Source organism: Rhamphochromis sp. 'chilingali' (genome assembly GCF_963969265.1).
Source record: "Rhamphochromis sp. 'chilingali' genome assembly, chromosome: 4".
NCBI classification, from domain to species: domain Eukaryota; kingdom Metazoa; phylum Chordata; class Actinopteri; order Cichliformes; family Cichlidae; genus Rhamphochromis; species Rhamphochromis sp. 'chilingali'.
This window is the reverse complement of record NC_137948.1, coordinates 44,812,871-44,838,262: the sequence shown is the minus strand read 5'-3', so window position 1 is coordinate 44,838,262 and position 25,392 is coordinate 44,812,871. Positions and strand designations below refer to the sequence as shown.

General features: G+C 45.5%; 1 protein-coding gene across 3 annotated transcripts in view; it reads left to right on the top strand.

Moving 5' to 3' along the window:
* Nucleotides 1-1,325: 1,325 nt before the first annotated feature.
* LOC308396355 (nidogen-1-like) overlaps nt 1,326-25,392 on the top strand; it is a 36,927-nt gene continuing 12,860 nt past the window's right edge. Inside the window, exons 1-12 of one of the 3 annotated variants that reach the window (XM_080881580.1) lie at nt 1,331-1,761; nt 13,253-13,555; nt 14,071-14,294; nt 15,660-16,243; nt 16,348-16,488; nt 16,759-17,010; nt 17,431-17,631; nt 17,809-18,048; nt 20,027-20,164; nt 20,379-20,507; nt 21,676-21,819; nt 24,721-24,852. In XM_080881580.1, coding sequence (XP_080737706.1) covers nt 1,549-1,761; nt 13,253-13,555; nt 14,071-14,294; nt 15,660-16,243; nt 16,348-16,488; nt 16,759-17,010; nt 17,431-17,631; nt 17,809-18,048; nt 20,027-20,164; nt 20,379-20,507; nt 21,676-21,819; nt 24,721-24,852 — 2,701 coding nt within the window. In that variant the 5' untranslated portion in view covers nt 1,331-1,548. Of the gene's footprint in view, nt 1,762-13,252; nt 13,556-14,070; nt 14,295-15,659; nt 16,244-16,347; nt 16,489-16,758; nt 17,011-17,430; nt 17,632-17,808; nt 18,049-20,026; nt 20,165-20,378; nt 20,508-21,675; nt 21,820-24,720; nt 24,853-25,392 lie in introns of all 3 variants that reach the window. The other 2 variants (XM_080881582.1, XM_080881581.1) reach the window with 2 other exon arrangements.

Here is a 25,392-nt window from a genome sequence, read left to right as displayed (position 1 = left end):
GCTGCTACTACTGCACATTCACCCAGTGTATATACTATATGTGTATATATATATATATAATGTTCTTCCTCTACCCCCCCCCCATTTTTGTACATGTCGAGGAGCGTGTCAGGTTACATTTCACTGTGTGTTATACTTGTATAACTATGCATGTGACAAATAAAATTTGAATTTGAATTTGCAGGATTGCTCTCCCCCCGCTTCAGGACACCTACACCAGGAGATGCCGGACTAGAGCAGCGCAGATACTGAAGGACCCGTCCCATCCTGGCAACAAACTGTTCCAACTTCTGCAATCTGGTAGAAGGTTCCGCATCTTCCGGGCAAGGACAGAGAGACTCAAGAGGAGCTTCTATCCCCAAGCCATCCGTGCCCTAAACACACACACCCGCCCTCTCACATCATCTATAATTGACTGAGACAGGACTCTTCCAGACACTAAACCAAGGCACAATGTACATTTCAATTCCTTTAACTTTAAATATGTTTATATTGTCTATCCTGTAAAATAGTCAGATGTCTATTCATATTAATGTACAGAATTCACCTGCTTGCTGCTACTACTGCACATTCACCCAGTGTATATACTACATATATATATATATATATATAATGTTCTTCCTCTACCCCCCCCCCCCCCCCCCCCCCCCCCCCCATTTTTGCACATGTCGAGGAGCGTGTCAGGTTACATTTCACTGTGTGTTATACTTGTATAACTATGCATGTGACAAATAAAGAACCTTGAAACCTTGAACCTTGAAAACAGAAATGAGTCCAGAAAACAATAAGCAACAGCTGTTACTTCCACCCTTTATATACAGGCTTTGTAAGGAAAATTAATCTGTTGAAGGATTAAAAAATATTTTGCAGCTGATTGGATGTTGCCTGCATCACACCTCACACCAGATTCAAATCTGTGACCTTTTTCAAAAAAGGTTCCTGTGACGATGCTCCTGTGTAAACTGGCCTTTTCATGGGGTCCAACAACTCAGACCAAATGTCTTCATTTATATCAGTCAGAGACCCTATGCCAGTGATGAAAGCAGCACGCTGTAGTGACGTCATCACAAGCTTCATTCCCTCACAGGCCCCGGAACACCTCAGGTAGCTGCACACCTGACCCCCCGCTGACCCCAGCAGCACAAATCAGCTCATCATCTTCTCGGGTTTCCGAACAAGTCCGATTGTGGTTGTATGAAGTTACAGACTGCGCTCGGTAGATGGCAGTGATGCATGGGACCAACGGAGCACTGTGTGACAAACTTATATTTTACAGACACAAGTTCAACTTAGACAACACGTCACGTGTAAAGGCTAAAAGCAAAAAAGGATGGCGCGCATTTCTAAAGCTGTCCCTCACTCAGTTTTTTATCTTTTAAAAAGTTCTAACTTCTAGCTTTACTTCACGTTATTTTGAAAAAGTCTCCGGAAGTTGTGCGGTCGTCACTCCCATCGCTCTCCATCCATCCATCCGTGCGCCCGTCCTCCCGCCGGTGTCACTCCGCCGCTGCGCTCAGCTCGTAGGTCGGTGGGAATCCTCAGGTGAAGATGGAGATGAAGGCCGTGTCCCGACTCTGCTGGTGGCTCTGCTGGTACTTGGCGGGTCTGGGTGCTGTGACTCGGGCTCTGAAGCTGGAGGAGCTGTTTGAGTTTGGAGAAGCAGCCGGAGACCTGCAGCTGCCACCCGGCTCCGACTCCACGGCAAAGCTGCCTCTGAAAGGGTCACTGGTGTACTTGGAGGAAGAATACGACACAGTTTATGTGAGTGTCATATCTAGAGGATGATGATGATGTGTTAAAGTTTCTTCGTAAAAAGAGGAGTACGCAGAAAAAAAAAATCCAGAATCAGCTTTTTGTCACCTTTCAAAGCATCAAAAACCAAAGTGAAGTGAAGCTGGTAAAGACTGAGAGTCTCAGTGGGAGAAATCATTTCTGATTTATTAGAATTTCTAAGGACAAAGCTGAGGGCTGTGCGGTTTTGTGTCCTGTAGGATCTGCTCATGGTCAGGTTCAGTGCGCTGCGTGCGCATGTTGAACGCTGAAGTTTAGCGCAACATTTCTGGGAACTGCTTTCAGAGGTGTGTGGTCAGAGAGGTGAGGATGTCCTCCATCTTTCTTGGCGCTGATCACATGTTTAAGTGACTTTTTCAGTAAAGTCTCACAGCTCCTCATCCTTTCGTTCAGCTCCAGGACACTCAGCTCTGTCTTTCGCTCACTCTTCATGATTCAAACTTAGTTCACTTTGCAAATGCAGCTCTGCCTTCGTTTCAGGCTCCTCGCACCTACCTGAGGAGTGAATTCCTTTCTCAGTGCAGTCGTTGTCTGTTTGTCACCTGATGAGCTTTTTTATTGGCGCTATACCTTTGTCCATCCTCCTGCTGCTTTCTGACTTTCGTTGTTTGATTTGTGGGTTTGTGTGACATGTGTGAACAGACAGGTGTGCGATTGGATTGGCTCAGTCTGACACAGGTGCTCGACTCTTTGTGAATATGTGAATTTAAATGTGAGCTGTTACTGACACAGTTAAAGTCCGGAGCAAAGCCAGGCTGCTCCCAGCTCGCTCGTGTCCAAAGCTCCACATTATTTCACTCTATAACAGGTAAAATGAACTGTGACAGAAACTATAGTATTATAGTAACAAAGTAAGTATTAAATATTTAATACCAATTATTATCATTAGCTCAGTGCAGAGTACATACACGTCATAGACTGTGTCAGCCTCAATATCGTTTGTGGCTTTTTTGGGGGGCGGGGCAAAATAGCTCAGAAAGCGGGATGGTCAGAGTTGCTGACTGTAGCTTACTGTAAACATGTTACTGCAGTCGTCTCCACAGAGAGACGTCCAGTGTGGATGACACACAGAGCTCGGTCACACACTTTTAGACTGATGTGCTCAGATTTGCACACCTGCTGAACACTCTCCTCACGCATCCATGTCCACTGCTCTTCTGTCCCACAACTGTTTGCTTTCCATCCCCCAAAACAAAAACAAAAAGACCACACACATCTCCCTGGCTCAACAGGAAGTTGATGAGACACAGTCAAGGTCCAGCTCCAGTAAACTCCTGTCTTTTCACATTATTTCAGACACAGAGCTGTTACTGGGGGTAGAACGAGTTATTTGCATATAGGACAGGAAATCTATGAATGTTGGTTTCCTGTTGAACCCACAGGTAAAGCTAACAGTCAAAGAGCTTTAAGGAGCTGTGGTTTGAGCCCCGGCCACGCCGGTCTGCACATCAGTGTGTCACTGGGTGAGATAGTGAACCCTGATGTGTTCATCATTACGTCGAGTCCGAGTGGGTGGGTGGGTGGGTGACATGAGGCTCGAGTGGAAAAGCTTCAAGGTGCTGGTGGAGATTGAAAGTCGGGGTGTGCTTTCCAAACTATATTCCTTTTTTAAATGTGCTGTGTTAGGACGTGTTTTCTCACTTCCAGAGAAAAGTCTCTGATTTTGTGGTTGTTCCATTTTCATGCAGATGATAGAATATCAAGCAAAGGTTGTGTGTTGTGTGTCATTTAAACATTATGAATTTGTATTAACAGAGTTTCAGGGTGAAAGCATGAAACTAAAAGCTGCTCTCAGCCTCTGCTGCTGGGTTTCACTCAGTGTGAAGATCTAATAGTAAGTGTGTAGTCGGCCCCCACCAGCTCTTTTTCAAGCATCTCCATCTATCCATCACCAGTCCCACCCCGTAGCGCGTCAGAGCGAGTAATATCCTGCTGCTTTGTGCTTCACCAGTGTTTATGAGTCCTTTACATTTAATATGATGCCCGGGTTGAAAACCACAAGATGCAGTCTCCTGGCTCAGCTCCAGGGTTTGCTGCTGAGGAGGTTATCTGGGTTGTAGTTTGATCCTTGACAGTAAATGGAGGCTCTTTGGAGAGCCGGCACATCTGGAACATGGAAGAATGACACATTTGTCCTCCCAAACCAGATGTCACGTCTCAGGGTGTTTCCTCCCTGTGTTGTTCTCACACTGATAATGATGATCTCAGGGGTCAGACATGTGTGATGTCAGCAACGTCCTGGCAAGTTTGCCCGGGGTACTGCTACAGCTCCTTAAACAGTACATGCAGTACTGCATGTTGAGCCAGGCTTTTAACAGCTCCACACAGTGTCATCCAACATATCGTGTTTTTCAGACCATAAGGCACACTGTTGATGAACGGGTCTGTTTTCATACATAAGGCACACCGGATTATAAGGCGCATTAAGCGAAACAAAATTGGATAAAACTTTACTCAACTCATTCTTCTTGCTTCCTCCACTTCTGTACCATTGATTCATTAATGCTGAATCCTCTCACAGCTGCTCTATTCCCATGTTGTTGCAGTACATTAATGACTAACCTCGTATTGTAAATGGACTGGTTCTTATATAGCGCTTTTTTACACAACTTGTGCATTCACCCATTCTGTCACGGTGCGGCATGGCACACCGTGGAAGGAGTGGGGAAGGAGGACCCAGGCGCGGTACTCTGTGTATAAACAGTGCGTTTATTTACAGTGATGGAAACAATAACAGTAAATCCCCGTGCTCTCCCGTGACTCCCGTGTCGTGTCTTCCCAAAAAGTCCGTGCTCCGTGTTCTCCACTCTCGTGTGTCCACACACACCCCGTGCCTGCTGCCCTCCGATGTTCCACGCTCCTCCTGAGGGGAAAATGACAGAGGCAGCCGTCAAGACACTTAATTCCAGTAGGCATACACTCAGACTTTAACTAAGCAGAAGACTAACGTGGAGTCTCATGGAATGATCCCGCGTCGGTGGGAGCTCCAAGACTCTCTTAAGTAGCTCCCCCGACGAGGCCTGATCAGCAGCAGGTGTGTGGCTTCGGGTGTGGCCAGTCCCCTTGCAGGACCACACCCTCCAGGCCTGACGCCGCCTATAAACAGGTGCTCAGCCACACACACACATATATATATACACACACACAAGCACAGAGAAGGGAAGCAACACCAAAATACATATAATAATACAATTCATAACTGCGCAGGGATCCTGGGTCGCTCAGACCCAGGACCCTGACACATTCGCACATTTTTCTAAGTGCTTTATAGCTAACATTCACACACACATACTCCGATGGATGCATCGGAGAGCAATTTGGGGTTAGTATCTTGCCCAAGGATATTTGGCATGCAGACTAGGGGAAGCCAGGAATCGAACCACCAACCTTCCGATCAGTAGATGACCTGCTCTACCACCTGAGCTACAGCCACCGTATTGTGGCTGAATAATCTCAGTTGTTCTCCTGACTGAAGTTTGGTCCGTTTACAGCATCCTGCCATGCGATTGCATTTGTCTCTAACCATCAGGAACCTTCACGTTAACTTTTATCGAGTGGAAGAAAGTTAGCGTTCATCCTCCAGCTTCACTGTGTTTACCTAACATAGCTGTGTCGCTAGCGATCACATAGCACATCATTATATACCAGCTAGCCCAACTTCAGTAACCCTACAAACGTCACTGCTGTTTAGTTTTCTGTCTTCATTTATGCTGGAAGTGATAACAGAGCTGTACGTTTGAATTTGTTCAGAAATCTCTCAGTCAGAACATGCTATATCATGCTTAGGTGGAAGCTAGCGAGAAGGAAAAACAATCCCAGCGTTTTATTTTTCCTCTTTGCTGGCACCACGTACGAAACCCCGGGAGACGACCACACATGAACACATCATTACACACAAGCATGGATGCTGACAGCGGCATTGGACAGTTAGCTAGGTTACATCGTAGGCTCTACAAAGGCTGCAGCAGCCGGGTCACGTGTTTTGGCCCAACATTGACCGCTTGTTACGATGATGAGACCCAGGCAGCTGCCGGTTTAATCCCTTGCTCGCCTTGTCTTTATGTAACAAATGGTTTATTAGTGAGATGCAAATTATAAATGCAGCATTTTATCAGTGACAGTTTGAAGAGCCATTTTCACCCTTGATTTTCCATCGCTGGGCTTTGCCTCAGTGTAACACACATTGAAAACAGTCTTGTCCTGTGGTTCGGGTGATGCAGATGTCTTGGTATAGCCTGGAAGAGGCGGTGTGCTCACTACAGGTAGCATTTTGTGTACACTGATACAATATGGCATATGATTTTAGCTAATACACTAATGATTACATACATACATACACTCATCATCTGCGTGATTGTCAGTTTCTTTGAACTGTTCATTTTCTACGGTGGAGTGATTGTACAGCATCATTAATTACTTTGAAATGCTTGAGTTGGATTAAAATTTGGAGTTTCGCTAATCCAAACCGGGTCAAAAGTGTATATACGGCTCAAATAGATGCATACACCCCCACTAATATTGGGTTAAACATCTCTTAGCACGTTGCACATGTAGCCATCAACAAGCTTCTGCATATTTCAGCCCAGATATGTGATGAGTCTTCTGGGCAGAAGACCCGAGTTTGGGGGCGTCCAGAGGGACATTCCAGAACCTTAATGCTAGCTTGCTTTATCCATTCCAAAAACAGTGTTGTGTGCTTGGGATCGTTGTTCTGTTGGAACTCCCGTCTGTGTCCAAGTTTCAGTCGTCTAACTGTTGATTTGAGGTGAAGTTGGTGAATTTGAAGATAGTGCTCCTTCATTATTCTGTTACTGCACAGTGTACCAGTGGCAGCAAACCAGTCCCAGAGCACAGTGCTACCACCAACATGCTTGACACTGGCAAGTCCATGACATGCTTTTAAATAGCATAGTGTTAAAGTCAGGAGAGGTGTCTTCTCAAAGTTCATTAGTAGATTCAGGAAATCACCACACATCAGGACGTTACTAGCTGTGAGGCTTTCTATTCTACCCGGGCTGTAGATCATCTGGGCACATGTCAGGCCCCATAAGTACTTTTGCACCAGCATCACCAGTGTCCAGTAAAAACACTACCTCCACCATCATCCTGTACACTACACGTAAGAAAGGGAAACTGCATAAAATATCTCAATTCTCAATGTTTTTGTGAGCAGAATTTTAATATTCTGATAAAGAGGCCTTACAAGTACCTATGAAGCGCCTTCAGGCGACTTTTGTTGTGATTTGGCGCTATATAAATAAAATTGAATTGAACATATGATAATCTTTAAATAAAAAATTACCAGTATTTTCCTTAATGCTCCACTAGTAGAAATGAAATCAGAATTATTAAGAGAGTTGCTGTCCAGGCGCTGTGCTTTTAAAAACATTAAATCGTGTACTGCTCATATTAAAGTGGGCATGAAAAAACTACATGTATGAAGCCCCCGCGGAAAAACTGATGCAGGTCTAACACCTAAAACATTGCTTTTAGTTACAGTGTTTACATCAGAATAAAGTCAGGAATATGACATCAGTGGGTTGGTTGATTGCTGCTAACACTAAGTCCTGTTAGCTAACCAGTGAGCATGAAGCACATTTCATTGAACTGGACACACAGCTGTTGGTAGAGTTTCTCATCAGCCGTGTTCCTTTGCAGTGTGTTGCTGTCTGCTCTGTGATGAAGGTGGAGCTTCTTCAGCTCTGCAGTGTCAGATACCGGCTGGGAGAGCAGCCATTCGAGCCGCTCGTGCATTTCTCTGAAGGAAGCCTGTCTCTGGGAGGAGGGTGTGATGGGGGAGGGTGGGGGAAAGCTCCCCTGAAGACATGACTTTGCTGAGACCCTCTTTACAGAGGCACTCGAGCAATGTGGCTTTCCTCTTTGTCTCATGTTTCCTCTCCTCTTCCTGTCTCATCTCAAGGTTGCAGATATGTTTTCAACATTTTTGATGCTGGCTGCTTGTAAAGATATCAGACGTGCCTGCTCAGTATGTGTTTTGTCTCTGCTGTGCTTTGATGATTATGTGACCTTCAAAGCTAAGAATGTCTTTGCTCACAAACACACGTTTAGGTTCGACTCAGCTCCAGTTATCTCAATCCCAGAGGTCACAAAGCAGTAGAGAAATGGATAGTTTCCATTCTTAGTTTTTGGATTGTTTCTGCATAAAGATGCAGAAAAACTACCTGCAGCCCAAAATGTTCCAGTTAAAATAAATCACTCTTTACTGGGAATGTGACAGTACGAGACCATGTCACTGCCATGAGTAAACTCCACACTGACAGGTCAGAGGGGGGAGTCGAACTTGGGACCTTTATCTGTGCAGATGATCAGTTAGCTGTTTGACAGCTACTCTTTTATGATTTATGGAAATATAAGGACGTTGGTGATGGGCCTATGATTAGCTAAGACGGCCGGGTGATGGCTTTTTAAGTAATCATTTAACTATTTAAGGGCCTGTGTTTCGGTAGCAATCATATTTAATATTGAAGCATTAATCAATGGTGTGTTACTTTCAGAGTAGGGCTGCTCAATTAATCGAATTTTAATCACGATTACGATCTGGGCTTTCAACGATCATTAAAAATGACTGAGCCGATTATTAGCCCCTCCCTCGTGCTTTACTCTCGCGCTGCTCCGTGTGGCAAATCGAGCGCACCTCTCTGCATTTCGAACATACGTCACAACAATTAAGAGGACCCGAGGGAAGTTCGGAAAGCTCGGAAAGCTAAGCAGAAGTTATTTGGAGAGGAGAGTGACTGCCGTTGGTTGAAAAGACAGGTAAAAAAAGAAAAAAAACTTCAGTGGTGTGGAAACATTGTGGGTTCAGTCAGACGTGGATCAAGTAGACACAGTGTGTAAACTTTGCTACGGTGTCGTAGCTGCACCACAGAGCAACACTGCAAAGCTCACTAAACATAGATGTTTACATTTTTCATTTATTTTTTATATTGCAAACATTTGCACTGTTATCAGTATTTGCACTATTTTATATTATTTTTTAAAGTCATTATTCAATACATTGTTATTGTTAACCCTTTAAATCCCTGTAGAACTGGAACCGTGTAAGCTAGCGCAATAATTTGTTTTGCATATGAAACCGGAGGAGTTGTACTTACATCTGATGCCATCAGCTTGTCACGGTTTCCTTCCACATAAAGCTTTCATTTCATTTCCTGTCCGAAACCGGAAGTGACGGCATTTTCGCGGAAAATGTAGTTTTTTACTTGTAGGCCTTAAAAGCCTATACTGGTGTTTTTATAAGTCATGTTTGACTTTTCTGAATAGTTGCTGGGATGCTTAGGACTCGAATTGCACTGCTGGAAATAGTTTATTTTGATGCACCTGCTGTTTTCTTTGCAAATTTGCATCATAGGATTGTTTTTTTGTTTTTCCTGCAGTATATAAAAATTGGTGTATCTCCAAAATAAAACTATGAAGACACTCAAAATAAATTTCCTGTTGCTGTAAACTATTTTTTTGCAACTTTTTTGTATTTAAAGTTTTGAGGGATAAACCTCTTAAATTTCTCCAAGTAGAAATATATGTAAAAAACAAAACAAAAACGATTTTCAATTTTTTTGTAGTTTATTGCACTTTTTTGCAATTAATGTAGTTACTATGGACTTAATGAATACATATTATTAAAATATGGGCTATAACAGTTGTATTGATATATAGCAACTTGAAATGCTCCCAAAAATGGCTCCACAGCATGTAAAAAAAAATAATATAAGCTCTGGCGGACTTGGTTCTATAGTAGGTCTTAAAGGGTTAAATAAATATCGTCAAATAATCGATCTCAATTTCAGTGAAAATAATCGTGATTATCATTTTTGCCATAATCGAGCAGCCCTATTTCAGAGTATAGAAAGCACAGGTAGGATTTATTATAGTTGGGGACATATTTGCTGTACACCTCTGAGATTTCTACAAATTTAGTGTCAGCTTTAGCTCAAATGTTAAAGATGAAAGCAGGACATGAAGATGACATTAGGAGTGTGAGTGTGTGTGTGTGTGTGGTACACATGGAGGTATGATGAGCGACTCGTACAGTTTATTTCTGGTGCAGTGAGTGTGTAAAAACAGACAAGATCAGTGTGTTTTTGAGGGATTTTTACTGTCAGCTTGTTGATTAAACATTAAAATAATCCATAACATCAGAAACAAGACTAATACCATGAATGAAAATCATCATGATTTAGTTTCATTTAATATAATTACCCAAATGTTCAGCAGTCTTTTCCCTCTCATGTCTGATAAAGTTCTGGATTGCTTAGTTTTGCTGCTGAGTGTTTCCCATGATGCACTCAGTGCTTCTTCTGTTCAGACGGCTCTCTGCACTAAGTGAGGCTCTTGTCTGGCTCTTCCACAGTCTGCCTTCGTCCTCCACTCATACCCAGCCAGTTATTGCCGCCCCTCCCTGAGCCTGGCTCTGCCGGAGGTTTCTTCCTCTCCACTGTCGCCATGTGTTTGCTCATAGGGAGTCATATGATTGTTGGGTTTTCTCTGTATTACTGTAGGGTCTTTACCTCACAGTATAAAGCGCCCTGAGGCGACTGTTGTTGTGATTTGGTGCTGTATAAATTAAACTGAATTGAACTGAATTAGTTTGCTTTTGGGTCGCACATCATCAGCTGTGAGCATCTCAGAATCAGAATACTTTATCAGTGCCAAGGCAATGATGTGGTCAAAGTTCCTCCCGGACAGTAAGAACAGTAACTAACACTGAAACAGGCTGCATGCTGGCTGACACATGAAAGATGCATGTTTGTAAAGCCTTTGATAAACAGCTGACAGATCTGGTTTGTCTCATTGTTGTATGCAACGGTGAATGTAAACCTGTGTCGTGGCACAGCTACGGTGAAATTCTGCTTTGCTTTGTTAAAAATGCTAAAGGTGACGGTGGTTTAGTGACTGATCATCAGGTTTGGGAAAGAATCTGAATCTGTGACACTAAACAGATGATGAACAGCCTGTGAGACACGAGGTTGGGAAGGTTTAACTGTGAGAATGAGATAAAATCACAGAGCAACAGGACAACTTTATATGAAGCGCGCAGTGTGTACTGGATGTTTGACAAGTGAATATTACCAAATAACTTAGAGCACAAACTGCTTTGCATACCTCTCTCTGTCTATGTTTTGTCATATAATATGCAGAAGGCATACGATGCGTATTAAAGCTCAGTCACAGCGGGGCATGTCTAGGTTTATCTCCTGTTGTAGAAATCCTGCGTCAGTCACCACCATTGCTCATATTTTGAAACCTAAACAAATGAATGATTGTCTCATTATCTGAACTGAAGAAGTTGATTATTATGACATATTTTTGCTATTTTGTCTGCATTTACTGCCTTGTCCTTGAAAGGAGACTGCACTCAGTTCATGGTGGTGTGGCTTCACACGGTCACGATTCGAATCAGGCTTAAGCTGGGCTAATGATGGGCTAAAGCTGGGCTAATGATGGGCTAATGCTGGGCTAATGATGGGCTAATGCTGGGCTAAAGCTGGGCTAATGCTGGGCTTAAACTGGGCTATTGCTGGGCTAATGCTGGGCTTAAGCTGGGCTAATGATGGGCTAATGCTGGGCTAAAGATGGGCTAATAATGGGCTAATGCTGGGCTAATGATGGGCTAATGCTGGGCTTAACCTGGGCTAATGCTGGGCTAATGCTGGGCTAATGCTGGGCTAATGCTGGACTAAATCTGGGCTAATGATGGGCTAATGCTGCGATAATGCTGCGATAATGCTGGGCTAATGCTGGGCTAAAGATGGGCTAATGATGGGCTAATGCTGGGCTTAAACTGGGCTAATGATGGGCTAATGCTGGGCTTAAACTGGGCTAATGATGGGCTAATGCTGGGCTTAAACTGGGCTAATGCTGGGCTAAAGCTGGGCTAATGATGGGCTAATGCTGGGCTTAACCTGGGCTAATTCTGGGCTAATGCTGGGCTAATGCTGGGCTTAAGCTGGGCTAATGCTGGGCTAAAGATGGGCTAATGATGGGCTAATGCTGGGCTAATGATGGGCTAATGCTGGGCTTAACCTGGGCTAATGCTGGGCTAATGCTGGGCTTAAGCTGGGCTAATGCTGGACTAAAGCTGGGCTAATGATGGGCTAATGCTGGGCTAATGCTGCGATAATGCTGGGCTAATGCTGGGCTAATGCTGGGCTTAAGCTGGGCTAATGCTGGGCTAAAGATGGGCTAATGATGGGCTAATGCTGGGCTTAACCTGGGCTAATGCTGGGCTAATGCTGGGCTTAAGCTGGGCTAATGCTGGACTAAAGCTGGGCTAATGATGGGCTAATGCTGGGCTTACACTCTGTGATTTTTGGCCCATTTTGAGCCGATTTTTCAGTCGTGCGACCGTTTTGGTGATCGGCCCGAATTTGGCCTTCATCGTGCGTCGTGCATCGTGTAGTATACGTGGGGTAACGAGAAGCGATTAACACCTCACGACCAGCTCCAGATCATCAATCGCTTGGTCGTGAGGACCGTCGTGAGGTTATCACCGCAGCTTCTCACACTGCACACGCGCAAACACATAAAGGTTGTTGAAAAAGACGGAGCAGCAGTGCAGCGTGTGATCCGGACACAAGCGATGGAGGCACAACTTGTAGAGAGCTCATCCGAGCCTTTTCGATGTGGCCTCACAAAATCATCACGACCACAACAACCGTGAATAGTTGGATCTACACTGCTGCTCAATCACAGCTGCCTGATCATGTTTTTCATTAGCAATTTAGCAAAGTTGATGGTGGTGGTGTGTCTGTGTGAGTGAGAGACAGAGAGGGAGAGAGCGACAGATTTTCTGTTATAACCTTCATGTTATGGACGCACAGTGTGACTCAGGTCGCATCAGAGCATCGGCCGTATAGTGTGTGACCTGCATCGTGACCTATGAACTTCTCACCCCTGCGAGTCAATCGTACAGTTTGAGCAGCAGCTGAATCGCACAACTGAAAAAATCGCCCAGTGTCTGCCCAGCTTAAAGAGATCTTTCTTTTCTGAGTGAATTATTTGTGTGGAATTCCTGGAGCTGACAGAGCACAGAATAGCAGCAAGAGAACTTTGTGCACTCTGCTTACACTTTGTGCTGAATAAGCAAATCATTTATTTAAATAATAAGTTATCATTCTGAGAATAACTGTAGTGCAGGGTTTGTTTGTCCTAGCTTTGAGAAACTTATGATAATGACGGAGCATCAACAGTCCTCACTTTATCTCACGTCAGTTACTGGCTCATGAAATTTAATCAGACAGTACTGGACCACATTTATAGTTCAGACCTCAGGATTGTGGGAAATGTCCAGATTGGTCATCAGTAAAAACATTTAACCTTAAAATAAAATGATACATTCTCACAATTACTAAAATCTGAGGTGCATAAATGCACTGTGTGATTTCACATGAAATATGAGGTGTCTGTTCATTAACCAAAGAACCTGATCCTCCTGTTTCAGATCAACACCAATGGGTTTGTGGCTGTTGCCGAGCCTCCCGCTGAGGAGAAATACCTGGGGAAGACGCCCAGTGAGTTTAAAATGATTGCAGTCCTTCTGGGAGACCTGGACAACAGTGACGGACAAGGCAAGGTGTACTTCAGGCACGACAGCACCCCCAATATCCTGGGTCGAGCCGCTGACCACATCAGGCAGGGTTTCCCAGATGGTAAGGTAGAGAAGCCCACCAACACCTTCATTGTTACCTGGGAGAACATGGCTGCCCAGGGGACATCTGGACGAGGAGACCAACTGGACACTAAGGTGAGGATTTCAATTTCTCTCAATTAGATAGTATGTATTTATTTTTTATATATATTATATACTTTTATTTACTAATTTATTCTGAGTGTATTTTCCTTAGTGCAGAAAAACGGATTATTTTTTAGTTCTACGGCATAAACACTCATTCTACCCTGTCTCCGTCTAAGTCAGTTTTATTAGCGCCAAATCACAACAACAGTCGCCTCAGGGCGCTTTATATTGTAAGGTAGACCCTACAGTAATACATACAGAGAAAACCCAACAATCATATGACCCCCTATGAGCAGCACTTTGGCCACAGTGGGAAGGAAAAACTCCCTTTTAACAGGAAGAAACCTCCATGCTCAGGGAGGGGCGGGGCCATGATGGGAGAGACAGGACATGGTGTGGAATATCAGTGATGATTAAATGTAGAGTGGTGTATAAACACACAGTGAGCAAAAACACACACAAACCCACCCAGAATGAAAAATAAGCAGTGGTGTGGATATAAACATGTTATCTTGCACTTTCAGAGAATCACCTTCCAGCTGGTTGTAGCCTACACAGCATCATCTGCCTGGGCCATCCTCTTGTACCCCAGGAACGGCCTGCAGTTTCTCTACACATCAATAGGAGGAGAAAGAAAGCTGCTCGAGTCAGGCTTCAACGAAGGCCTGGTGGGCTGGTTCTGGAAAAAACAGGGGCTGTACTTCAACATTACCTCTGATGACGAGGCCTCCATCAGCCAACTTACCAAGTATGACTGCTGCTGATGCTTTTGCTATAGTGGAACTGAAAATATGAAGTCTGTGTTTGTACGTGGTGCTGTGATAAAGTGCCCGCTCCCTTCCTGGTGTATTTGTCACTTTAATGTTTCAGAACAAACAAGTTTTAATGTTTGACACAGAAAACCTGAGTAAATCCGAAGTCCTGTTAAAGAAGCTGTCCAAACCTACTGTGTGTGAAAAAGGAGTCATGGCTGTGGCGCCTTAATCAAATGTCTGAAACATCGTTAGTCCCACTCTTTGCAGGATTGTTTGACTTGAGGCACAATGGAGGGTTTCTCAGCATGGTCTTAAGGTCATAGCACAGCAAGTCCAGACGTTCATCAGGCCTCTTCAAAACCTTCATTTTGAGGTTTTTTGTTTGGAGCCATTCACGGGTGGACTTGCTGCTGTGTTTTGCATCATTGTTGCGAAACCCAAATGTGCTCGAGCTTCGGTAAACGATGATCGGATGTTTTCCGTCAGGACTTTCTGGCAGAGAGCAGAATTCATCAATGACAGCAGGTCCTGAAGCAGCAGGCAGCCCCAGACCAACCATATAAACAGGACATCTGCACAATGACTGAAACCAGCACCACTGAAGGAACAATGTGCTGAGAGTGACGTGAACAGAATCCATTTGACTGATGACTGAGCGTGCATCCACACAAGACAGGAAACGCCTTTTCACAGAGCTGTAGACTTTATTTAAGCAAAATCAAAGTTCCAGTAGTCCTTGTAATTAAGTTCTGAAATACACTTACTTTACTTTATTGATTTGTATAGCACTCTTCACAGGATAAAGTGCTTCACAATAATATAAAACAGTACAGTCAAACATACAGCACAAATCGGATTAAAAGCCAGTCTCAATAAATGAGTCTTAAGATGATGTTTAAAAGAACAAATACAATCCAGGCAACGTCGAGATGGAGGGAGAGCGTTCCACAACCTGGGGCCGCCGCTCTGAAAGATCACCTCTGGTTTTAAAACGTGTTCGGGGAACTACCAGCAGCCTTAGATTAGACGATCTCAGGCTGCGAGAGGGAGCGTGGCGTTCTAAGAGCTCAGAAATATGGGCAGGAGCGTCATGATTCAGAGCTTTAAAAGTCAGTACCAAGATTTTAAAATGAATTCTGAGATGTACTGGAAGCCAGTGTAATGAGCTGGTGCTCTCTTTTCATGTCTTTGTTAAAAGCCTTGCTGCAGCATTCTGGACTGACTGGAGACGCTCACGATTCTTTTTGCTACAACACATCTTAGAAATGCTGTCTGTCATTTCTAGTTTCCACTTCATTAGTTTGATTTTCACTGTCGTCCACTTTGGAAACATTTCATGTTATTCTTTATCCAACCAGAAAGACCAACGCAGCACGCAGTGGAGTTTGGGTGTACAAGATTGGATCCTCCCCGTTCTTCGTTGAGATCCAACCGGGGAAAGTGACTAGCTCTCCTGAGAATGAGGGTGTTACTGAGCCTCCTGTGACCATGTTACCAACACAGACTGCTGATCATGTGGGGGTGGACTTCTTGACCTATACAACCCAGGGGATAAAGACAGCTGGAACAGTACCGGAGGAAAAGCATGAGCAGCCATCTGAGACCCCCAGCAGCTTCCAAACCGGTTATCCAGAAACCGTCACACCAGGAAACGCAACGCTGAAAACTCAGGAGCCACACTTTGTGGAATCAGACACTATTGCACCAGCACCCACCAGCACTGGGACAATTCAACGAATACATCCAACCGAGCAACATGAGACTGAAACCAGATACACCACCTCTGAGACTTTGCAACCAAGACACACCACTCCCACGCCCAGTGAACCCAGATACACTTCAGAGAAGCCGGGGCTGCAACAGCGGCACGTACCAGCACCACCACGTTCAGCTCCACAGCATCCTCAGATCGTTGTGGTCGATGAAGATTTGGATGTGAACGGTAGATTTCAATAACAGGACGTTTGTGTTTTATTTTTCTTTGGGTGAGATTGTCATAGTTTCATTCTGAAGCTACCGGCCTGCCTTCTTTTGTTCCTTTCACAGTGTTTGCATACAACCTGGAGACGTGTGCCCACAACAGGCACAAATGCTCAGCTTTTGCTGACTGCCGAGATCACAGCAGGGGGTACTGCTGCCACTGCAGGCCTGGTTATTATGGGAATGGGAAGGACTGTGTTGCAGAAGGTAAGAAGAACTGAGTTCCTTATCAGTGAAGCTGTGGATTATTTTAATAACAGGAAAGCAGCTTTGGTCATTTCTTATTGTGTAAGACAGTGTAGTCAAAACTATCCAAACTTTTCTTCTATTAAAGCTTCTTTAAAAGCATTCAAACTTGGTAAATGTCATGTAAATATTATTCCCTTTGTCTATATTTATCAGGAGTTTTCGTAGGAAAAAAGATGACTGAAGATAAAAGAAACAATAAAATGATTTAATGGAGAAGTTGTTTTTCAGGCAAACCCCAGAGGATGAACGGAAAAGTGAACGGCCAAGTGTTTGTGGGAAACTTACCTTCACCGATAAGGCTCACTAACAATGATTTGCACTCGTACGTGGTAGCCAATGATGGACGGGCCTATGTGGCCATCAGCAACATCCCCGACAGCGTGGGGCCCTCCCTGCAGCTTCTGTCCTCACTGGGGGGCGTCATCGGCTGGGCCTTTGCCTTGGAACAGCCCGGCTACGAGAATGGATTCAGTCTCATTGGTAAGGCTGCAGGTTGATGATGATTGTTGTGTAAAGCTGCATCAATTTGTCCCTCGTGTGCTCACAAAACTGCTCAGAACTGCAAAGACTCTGGGCCTCTAGAGCCTGGGAACAGTTAAATACTGTAACTGTAATGTTTATCATGTTTGTATGCAGAAAGTCCAAAACAGATTCAGAAATGATTCCATTCATGCTGAGCTCACTGTGAGCTGGAAGCAGCAAACCTCAGTGATGGCTATGTGGGAAAATGCCTGCAGATCAGCAGCTTCCAAACACTCAGACCAGCCTGTCTGGCACCAACAACCACACATCAGACAGTCTTCTTCATTCTGACGCTCAGTTTGCACTTAATGCACATTGCACTCAGTAGGTTGTCTTTGCCTAAATGCATTGAAAACGTGTGTTTTCACATTCCTGTAGGCGGCGTGTTTTCCCGACAGGCCGAGGTGGTCTTCCAGCCGGGCAACGAGCATCTGACCATCAAGCAAGAGTTTAAAGGCATCGATGAACACGACCACCTGGTGATGAGCACAGACCTGGATGGACGTCTGCCGGCTGTCCCGTTAGGCTCCACTGTCCAGATCAAGCCATACAAGGAGATTCACCAGTACAGCAGAAACTGTAAGGCCAGCAGCTCTGACACTAAGCTCGTCACGCAGTCAGGGCCTAACAGTCCGTTTTTCTGTTTTCAATCTTTCTGTGTAAATATTTCAGCCAAATCAATGTTTTAGGACATTAAAAGATTCACTTCCCACTGAAGGTAGCTCAATGCTAACGTATTTCTCCTCCTCTTTCTAGTCATCATCTCCTCCTCCAGCTGCAACTACACCATCACCTCCCCTGATGGAGACGTCCAGACTAGAAGCTACCAGTGGCGTCAGTCCATCATCTTTCAGACCTGCCCGTATGATGAGGCTGGGTGGGCGGGGGCAACGCTGACCACCCAGCAGCTCAGTGTAGACCAAATCTTTGTGATGTTTGACGCTAACAACCACCTTATCCGCTACGCCATGAGCAACAAAATTGGTCCCATCCACAGTATGTTACACGTCCACATATGTATCCGTGTGTGTGTCTGTGAGTGTGTATGTTGGCGCGCCACCACTAATTGCATTGATTTTTGAGTCACTAGTGACTCTACTGGTGACCTGTCCATTGTGTACCCTGCCTCCACCAGAAGTGGGTGGATGGGTGGATTTGGTTAAGAAGTTACTCAGTAAGATGTACAGGTGCCATGAGTTAGTGCTACATAACAGACAAACAAAACTAGAATCTGACTGAGCGAAATGAAACAAACGTCTTCAAAGGCCTGTAGTGAGGTGAGGTGAGGTCCCATTAAAATACTGGAAATGAACCAAAAGCACAAACAGTAGAAAAAAGGTGGCCGTCGCACTGTTGTTGTATTTAACAAACCAGAATAAGTCTTTCATGTTTGAAAGTGTGTAATAGCAATCAGAGACACAGGTGACACGAATCTTTCCAGCTGAAATGGGCTGTAAAAATATCGCTGATGTAACCTGGAAGGACGAGGCCACAGTCTTTGTCAAATGTGTTAAACCTGCCACAGAGTTTGTTTTATTTTACAGCCGACCTGACGTCTCGTTTGTGGATGGACCCTACAGGAGGCTCCAAGTTTAGCCTCCACATATTTAACCGAACAGCATTTGGAGGCTGTGATTATTAGTACTTGAGTTCTTGGCACAAACAGCAGTGATGTAAAAATCTGCCTCTGTGAATGTGTGGTGTATTTATTTTAGTTCCACATGTGTCACAGATGCAGACGGCACAGGTCAGGGAGCAGACTCATGCTGAAGGTCACAGAAGGTTTCCCACATTGTCAGGGACAGTCACAGCGAAGCGGTGCGTGTTGTTACTCCGAGGAATGTTCGGAAACACATATCCAATAGTTTAAACCCTCAGCGGTGTTGCAGTGGGACATCGGAGGAAGGTAAACAGTAATCTGAGCCTGGCTCTGTTTCCTCAGCTGCAATCAGAGTGAGAGTGCTGCAGGCAGGGGGCGAAGATCAGCGGCTGATGTCAACAAGATACCAGCCCGGGCTGGGGGTGGGGGTTGGGGGAGGGGCAGGATTTGAGGTAAATATGCAGGTGAGGTTGGTTGGAGAAGCTCGGGGGGTTTAGAGTTATACAAGCAAACAACACTGAGCTGGGCTTTGTTGGCAAACAGCAGAGCATCTGGGACATGTTTCCTGCCAGGAGCTCCGCCCAGCTGCACGAGCAGAAAGCAGTCAGTGAGTGAACCACAGATTCGCTTTTATCCATTAATCCTTTTATCATGAAGAAGGAGCAGCAGTCGCCTACAACATGCATGTCTCGATATTCCACCAAAATATCCCCAAATATTTAAATTCTCATTTCTGCAAACTCGACAGACAAACGCAGATTTTCCTTAAATACTTGAATAACAGAGCAGCTCTGATGTTACACAGCAGCTGTACTTCGTGTATTCACATCAAATATCAAGAACCATGGTGGCTTTGGAAGAAGCACTCAGGAAGTCACTAATGAGTGGTGACGTCGCGGTGGTTAGGTCCATCTTTTCTATACAGTCTATAGATGTTTGTGTTGCTGACGATGGAAACTAAGCGTGTCTCCAGGCGAACAACAACTGTGACAAAGTGAAACTGTAACAGCTGAAGAGCTGGATGGGAGAGCTTTCTAACACCAACACATGTAACATATGTGTGCATATGTGTGTTTGCACATTTACATGATGCTTGTTGTTCTTCACGGTTAGATTTTATTGGTAAACAACGTGCAGGTGACACAGCTCACTGTTCTCTCTCGCTGCCTCGCTTCTTGCTGTGCTGGTGGTTTACCGTGAGCGCTACTTTCTGGAGACACTGGATCTATTTTCAGGGTTATCATTATCTGGTTGACCTTCAGGGTTTGTTGCCAAACTGCACAATCTTTTCTGCTCGGTGTGCGCGGTTCTGCCTTTGTGTGCTGTGAAGAGTCACATTGTTTCTGACTGGAGGTGTGTCTAATTTTCTGACAGGCAGTCTTCTGGAGCAGAATCCGTGCTTCAGCGGCCGACACGGCTGCGACATTAACGCTGTCTGTACACCTGGCGAGGGCGTCCGGTTCAGCTGTGAATGCACAGCTGGTTTCGCTGGAGATGGACGATATTGCCACGGTAACAAACCCACACTTGGTCACATGGGCAGTGCTGAAAATGGGAAAGAACAGATGAGAGAATAATTTCAAAAATGTGACAGTCACGTGGAAACGCTCCATAGTAGTAAAATGATGATCTGAACCTGGATTACATTTAATCTGAGCGTCTACAAGCAGCACATGGAGCAGAGATCATGTAATGTGCAGTAACATTACATGTATGTTGTTGGCAGATATTGACGAGTGCAGGGAGACTCCTTCAGTGTGTGGACCCAACGCCGTCTGCAGTAATCAGCCTGGAAGTTTGCGCTGCGAGTGCTCCGCCGGCTTTGTGTTCGCCAGTGATGGAAAGACGTGTGTCGGTGGGTTGTGTGTGTGTGTGTGTGTGTGTGTGTGTGTGTGTGTGTGTGTGTGTGTGTGTGTGTGTGTGTGTGTGTGTGTGTGTGTGTGTGTTGACAGCTGGGGGGTATCTGGTTCCTGTGGGTGAGTATGACTTTGTTGCACCTAAAGCTGACAGCGGACATAAACAATAACGATCTGTGCAGCACAGACGAGATGTTTCCTGCCTGGTCTGTAGTGACGAGATGTGACTGCTTCAACCTAAAATGAAGATGCTGTCGGGTTCGTTGGTTGGACCTCGTCCCTCTGATGGGATGTTGTAATGTAGGATGTGTTTAAATATAATAGTTTGGATGGTTAATGAGTACTGTGGAATTTTAGCTTCATAAGTCAAATACTCTTCAAGATTAATCTTTTTTTCAAAACGACCTGTCCACCCACCTACAGCAGGGCACTTTGAGGTGATCTCAAAAACTAAAGGCCTGGAAGTTTCACCGGGGCAGTACATTCCTGCCCCGAGTGGAGGATTTGAAATGTCTCTGGGTCTTGTTCACGAGTGACGGGAGATCGACAGACGGATCGGTGCTGCAGCTGCAGTAATGCGGACGCTGCGCCGGTCCGTCGTGGTGAAGAGGGAGCTGAGTGTAAAAGCAAAGCTCTCAATTTACCGGTCCATCTACGTCCCTACCCTCACCTGTGATCACGAGCTGTGGGTAGTGACCGAAAGAACGAGCTCGCGGATACAACCAGCAGAAATGGGCTTCCTCTGAAGGGTGGCTGGCCTCTCCCTTGGAGACTGGGTGAGGAGTTTGGCCATCCGGGAGGGGCTCAGAGTAGAGCCGCTGCTCCTCCACATTGAAAAGAGGTGAGGTGGGTCGGGCATCTGATAAGGATGCCTCCTGTTCGCCTCCTGGGTGAGACGTCCCACCGGGAGGAGGCCCCGGGGCAGACCCAGGACAGCGTGTCCTGGGAATGCCTTGGAGGAAATGGAGGTGGTGGTGGAGGAGGTGGCCAGAAAGAGGGAGGTCTGGGCTTCTCTGCGTAGGCTGCTGCCCCCACGACCGGCCCAGGATAAGGGGGAAGAAGATGGATGGCTAGATAGACACCACTGGTCTTTATTATCATACTAATGAATGGGGACGTGTAGTTTGGGACAGGTTCATCAAAACATGTTTCTCTCTGGTCCTGCAGAGGAGAACCGTCCAGTAGATCACTGCCAGAGAGGCTCTCATGACTGCGATGTTCCACAGAGAGCACTGTGCCGCTACACCGGAGGTTCAGCCTACACCTGCTCCTGTCTGCCGGGGTTTGAGGGTAACGGCCGGGGCTGTCGGGGTGAGTTCACGGTGCTCGCTGATGTCTCATCCTTAATAAACAGATGCATTGTAAATGTAAGAGACACTGCTGCATGAATACAACAAATGTTTGGGATCGTATGCCTGACAGGTATGTTCACCTGTCACAGAATGAAGAGTCACTCCACAGCTTTACAGGCTCGTATCAGTGTGTGCTGCACAGCAGTCAGTCCTTTACCACAGACCTCTGTCTGTCCACAGTCACAGCTACTGAGTGGTAACTGCAGGTCGAGCTTTTACAAGTGAGGCTCAGCACAGCCTCATGCAATCCACAGTTCTGCACCTCTCTCCAGCTACATGACAGAAACCTTTCAAAGGCTCTGTGTGTGAAATGTTCAACACAGCCAGGACCTGTGTGTCATCAGTTTACTCAGATTACAGGTGTTTGGGGGTGAAAGGTCACCACGGGGCTCAGGCCCATCTCAACGCTCTCTTACAGCCTGTTTGAAGAGCTGGATCTTTATGGGTTTGATGGATTAACACGCTGACACTCGTGGCTCGAGTAATAATGCGTTCTAGTTTGCTGTTAGGTTTCAGAGTCATTTTCAGCACATTGCTCTAAATATCTGTAAGCTGATTGGATGTCTGTCGTCCTCCATGTAAAACTGTGTGTCCTTGAGTCTGGAGATGTTTGTCGTGCTCGCAGACAGCATGTAACGTACACCATGCTCCAGTGCTAATGGTACAGACTGTAAAGTGCTTCAGAATCAGTGTACTTACAGTTACAAACATCACGATGTTCGGGTCTGACACCTTTAGCTCCTGTTATCTAACCGTTGATCGACGTGCTGAAACATGCAGCCACGCCTCACAGCGCTGTGGGCTGATAGTGCTCAGCCCTGTCTCAGACTGGCTGCTTCGATCAGGGCTCTGTGTGGCAGGACTCTTTGTTCTTGTGGCTGGAGATGGCTCGTGATGACCGGCTGGATGTTTGGGCTACAGAATGCAATGAAGATGCTTTCCTCTCATAGCGTTTATGCTACCTGTCACTAACTCAGCCGTCGAGCCACTAGACTTATGACCGCTGGCTGGATCTGAGCCTCTGTGGACAGAGGGCTGCAAGACAGGAGGACAAAACTATTGCTGCTATAAATACACCGTCTGGTTAAAGAGACGGGTCTGTCAGCATGCTTTGTCGATTCAACGTTGGCTGAAGAAGAGTCTACTCAGAGCCCGTAATTAGCAGCTGCAAAAAGGGACTATGTTAAAACCTGTACCTCACCCAGCCACCAGGGGGTCATTTGGGTGACTTGGTGTCGTTGATTTATCTTTAAATTCAGTCTGTGATGCACATAGTCATCTAAATTCTGCCCACAGACGTACGACTGTTCAGTGTCCATCGGCTGTTTGTGTTCGGGTCCATATTCGCAAGCAGTGATAACACAGCTGCTCTCAAAGACACGACCAAACAGGTTTAGGAGGATTTTGCTGCTGCGGGAGCCTGCCAGGCTGTCGCGCCCGGGAACTCTGGCGTTATGGCTTCATTACAATAGACCCTGTGCACGGGAAAATGCTAACTTCCTGTTTTAAGACTGGATGTAAAGTAGCTTTATTTTGCGGTCAATCGCTACTGCTGTGTCAAAAAAGTCAAATGATCAGTTTTGACGTTTGAAGCGTGCAGATCGATTGTTTGTTTACATCACTCAACACAAGCAGAACTGCATCACTGCAGCAGAAGACACATCTCTGTATAGTGACAGTTATTATGATTTAAACAGGCAAATGTTCAGCATTCAAGCCACAGGTGAACAGGGATAGCTCAGTAGGTAGAGTGGTGGCCCTGACACCCCATGACCGGAAGGTCGGGGGTTCGACTCCACTGAACGGCCACCCTGAGGTACCCCTGAGCAAGGTACCGTCCCTACACACTGCTCCCCGGGTGCTGCATTGGTGGCTGCCCACTGCTTGATTGCTGGTTAGGGTCTGTATACATGAGTATTTACAACGAGTATGTTGTGACGTACCTTCAAAATTACAGCGGTCCCTCTCTATGACGCGGCTCACTTTCCTGCGTCCTGGTTGCTGCAGACGATCTCCTCTGTGCCGTCTCTCCTGTGATCTACTGGACGGTTCTCCATCGATCACCGGCAGTATGACTCTGCAGTGCTGTACTGTATGTTCGTTTCCCCCAACAAACACAACGTCGACAAAACGTTCTGCACCGTCAAAGGCACCTGCGGTAGCACCCAGAAGGCAGAGGAAGATGCTGACCATCACACTAAAACTTGGACTTCTGATTCATTAATGTTGAATTCTCTTGCAGCTGAAAACAGGGTTTGATCTTTGGTTTATACTCGACTTATTCTTCTACAAAGGTTTGAACTTTGAGAGTTTAAACAAGAGAGAAAAGTGTGAAAATGTTCATGCCTGCCTGAGAAAAGAGTATAAAGTGTGCAGTGAGGGGTTTTACAGCCTTAAAACATGCAAAAAATAAAGGTGGCTACATTGTGGATTTCACTTATCGTGGGATATTTTTAGAACATAACACCCGCGATAAACGAGGGACCGCTGTATACAGATACTGAGAAATATAAAATTAGAATCCTTCCTCTCTTTTGCTCTGAGGCGCGGAGGAAGAAATATCGACAAGTTGACGAACATCTACAGATATATTCGGTAAATGCCCAAGACACCTTGAGAAATGTAAATCGTCAATTTGGTTGACTTGTTTTAGAAAACCCGAGCATAAACAAGGCACGAATATCACACCGGAAACTAAGCGCTCTGCAGGAGTGCCGGAAGTAGCACATGCTAAGGCGCACATAGTCTATTTGCAGCATTCAACTAAAGATCTACCTTCAAACTTTTCACCATCTGGTGGCCATTACTGGTACTGCAAGATCCAGAATGTGAGGAGCCTCTGTTTTTTCTGCCTGTTCAGATGTGGATGAGTGCCAGCAGCAGGATCGATGCCACGCCGAGGCCTCCTGCTCCAACACACAGGGCTCCTTTACCTGTCAGTGTCGTCCTGGTTTCCACGGAGATGGCTTCCACTGCAGTCCCACGTTCTCAGGTGGGTAACCAGCACATTCACAGGTTTACAGACAGAGGGTTGCTGGTTCCAGAGTGACTGCCCCCATTCATTGTTTTAATCGTGAAACAGGTCATCCTGGAGGAGTCTGTTTAAACACCCCAGCCATGCATGTATCACTGTAAACGGAGACACTGAGACCCATGAGAGTGTTTTGATTTGTGCGTTCCAGTAAGAGTGTCGTCCTGCAGCTCCAGCTGCATGGTTCTGATGCTGCTCGGAGCACAGCAGCACATTCTCTGTCTGATCTAACTCAACATGTGACGCATTCAAGTACAGTTAGTGTTGAGGAAACAGCAGCGTTTTTTGTTCCTGATTCATGTTTTCTTTCTTTTTCTGAAAGTGTGTGTGTTACTAAAAGAAGACAAACAGAAGCGCAGCCAGCAGTCAGAGTAATACTGATTCCAGCTGTCAGCAGCTGGAGGCGCACAGCTAATTACAGCTTTACTCCTCTGCACCACAGTTTTGTCATATTTCCATCCTTTATTATGACCTGTCTTGCCTCTGAAGGCATCATTTAGT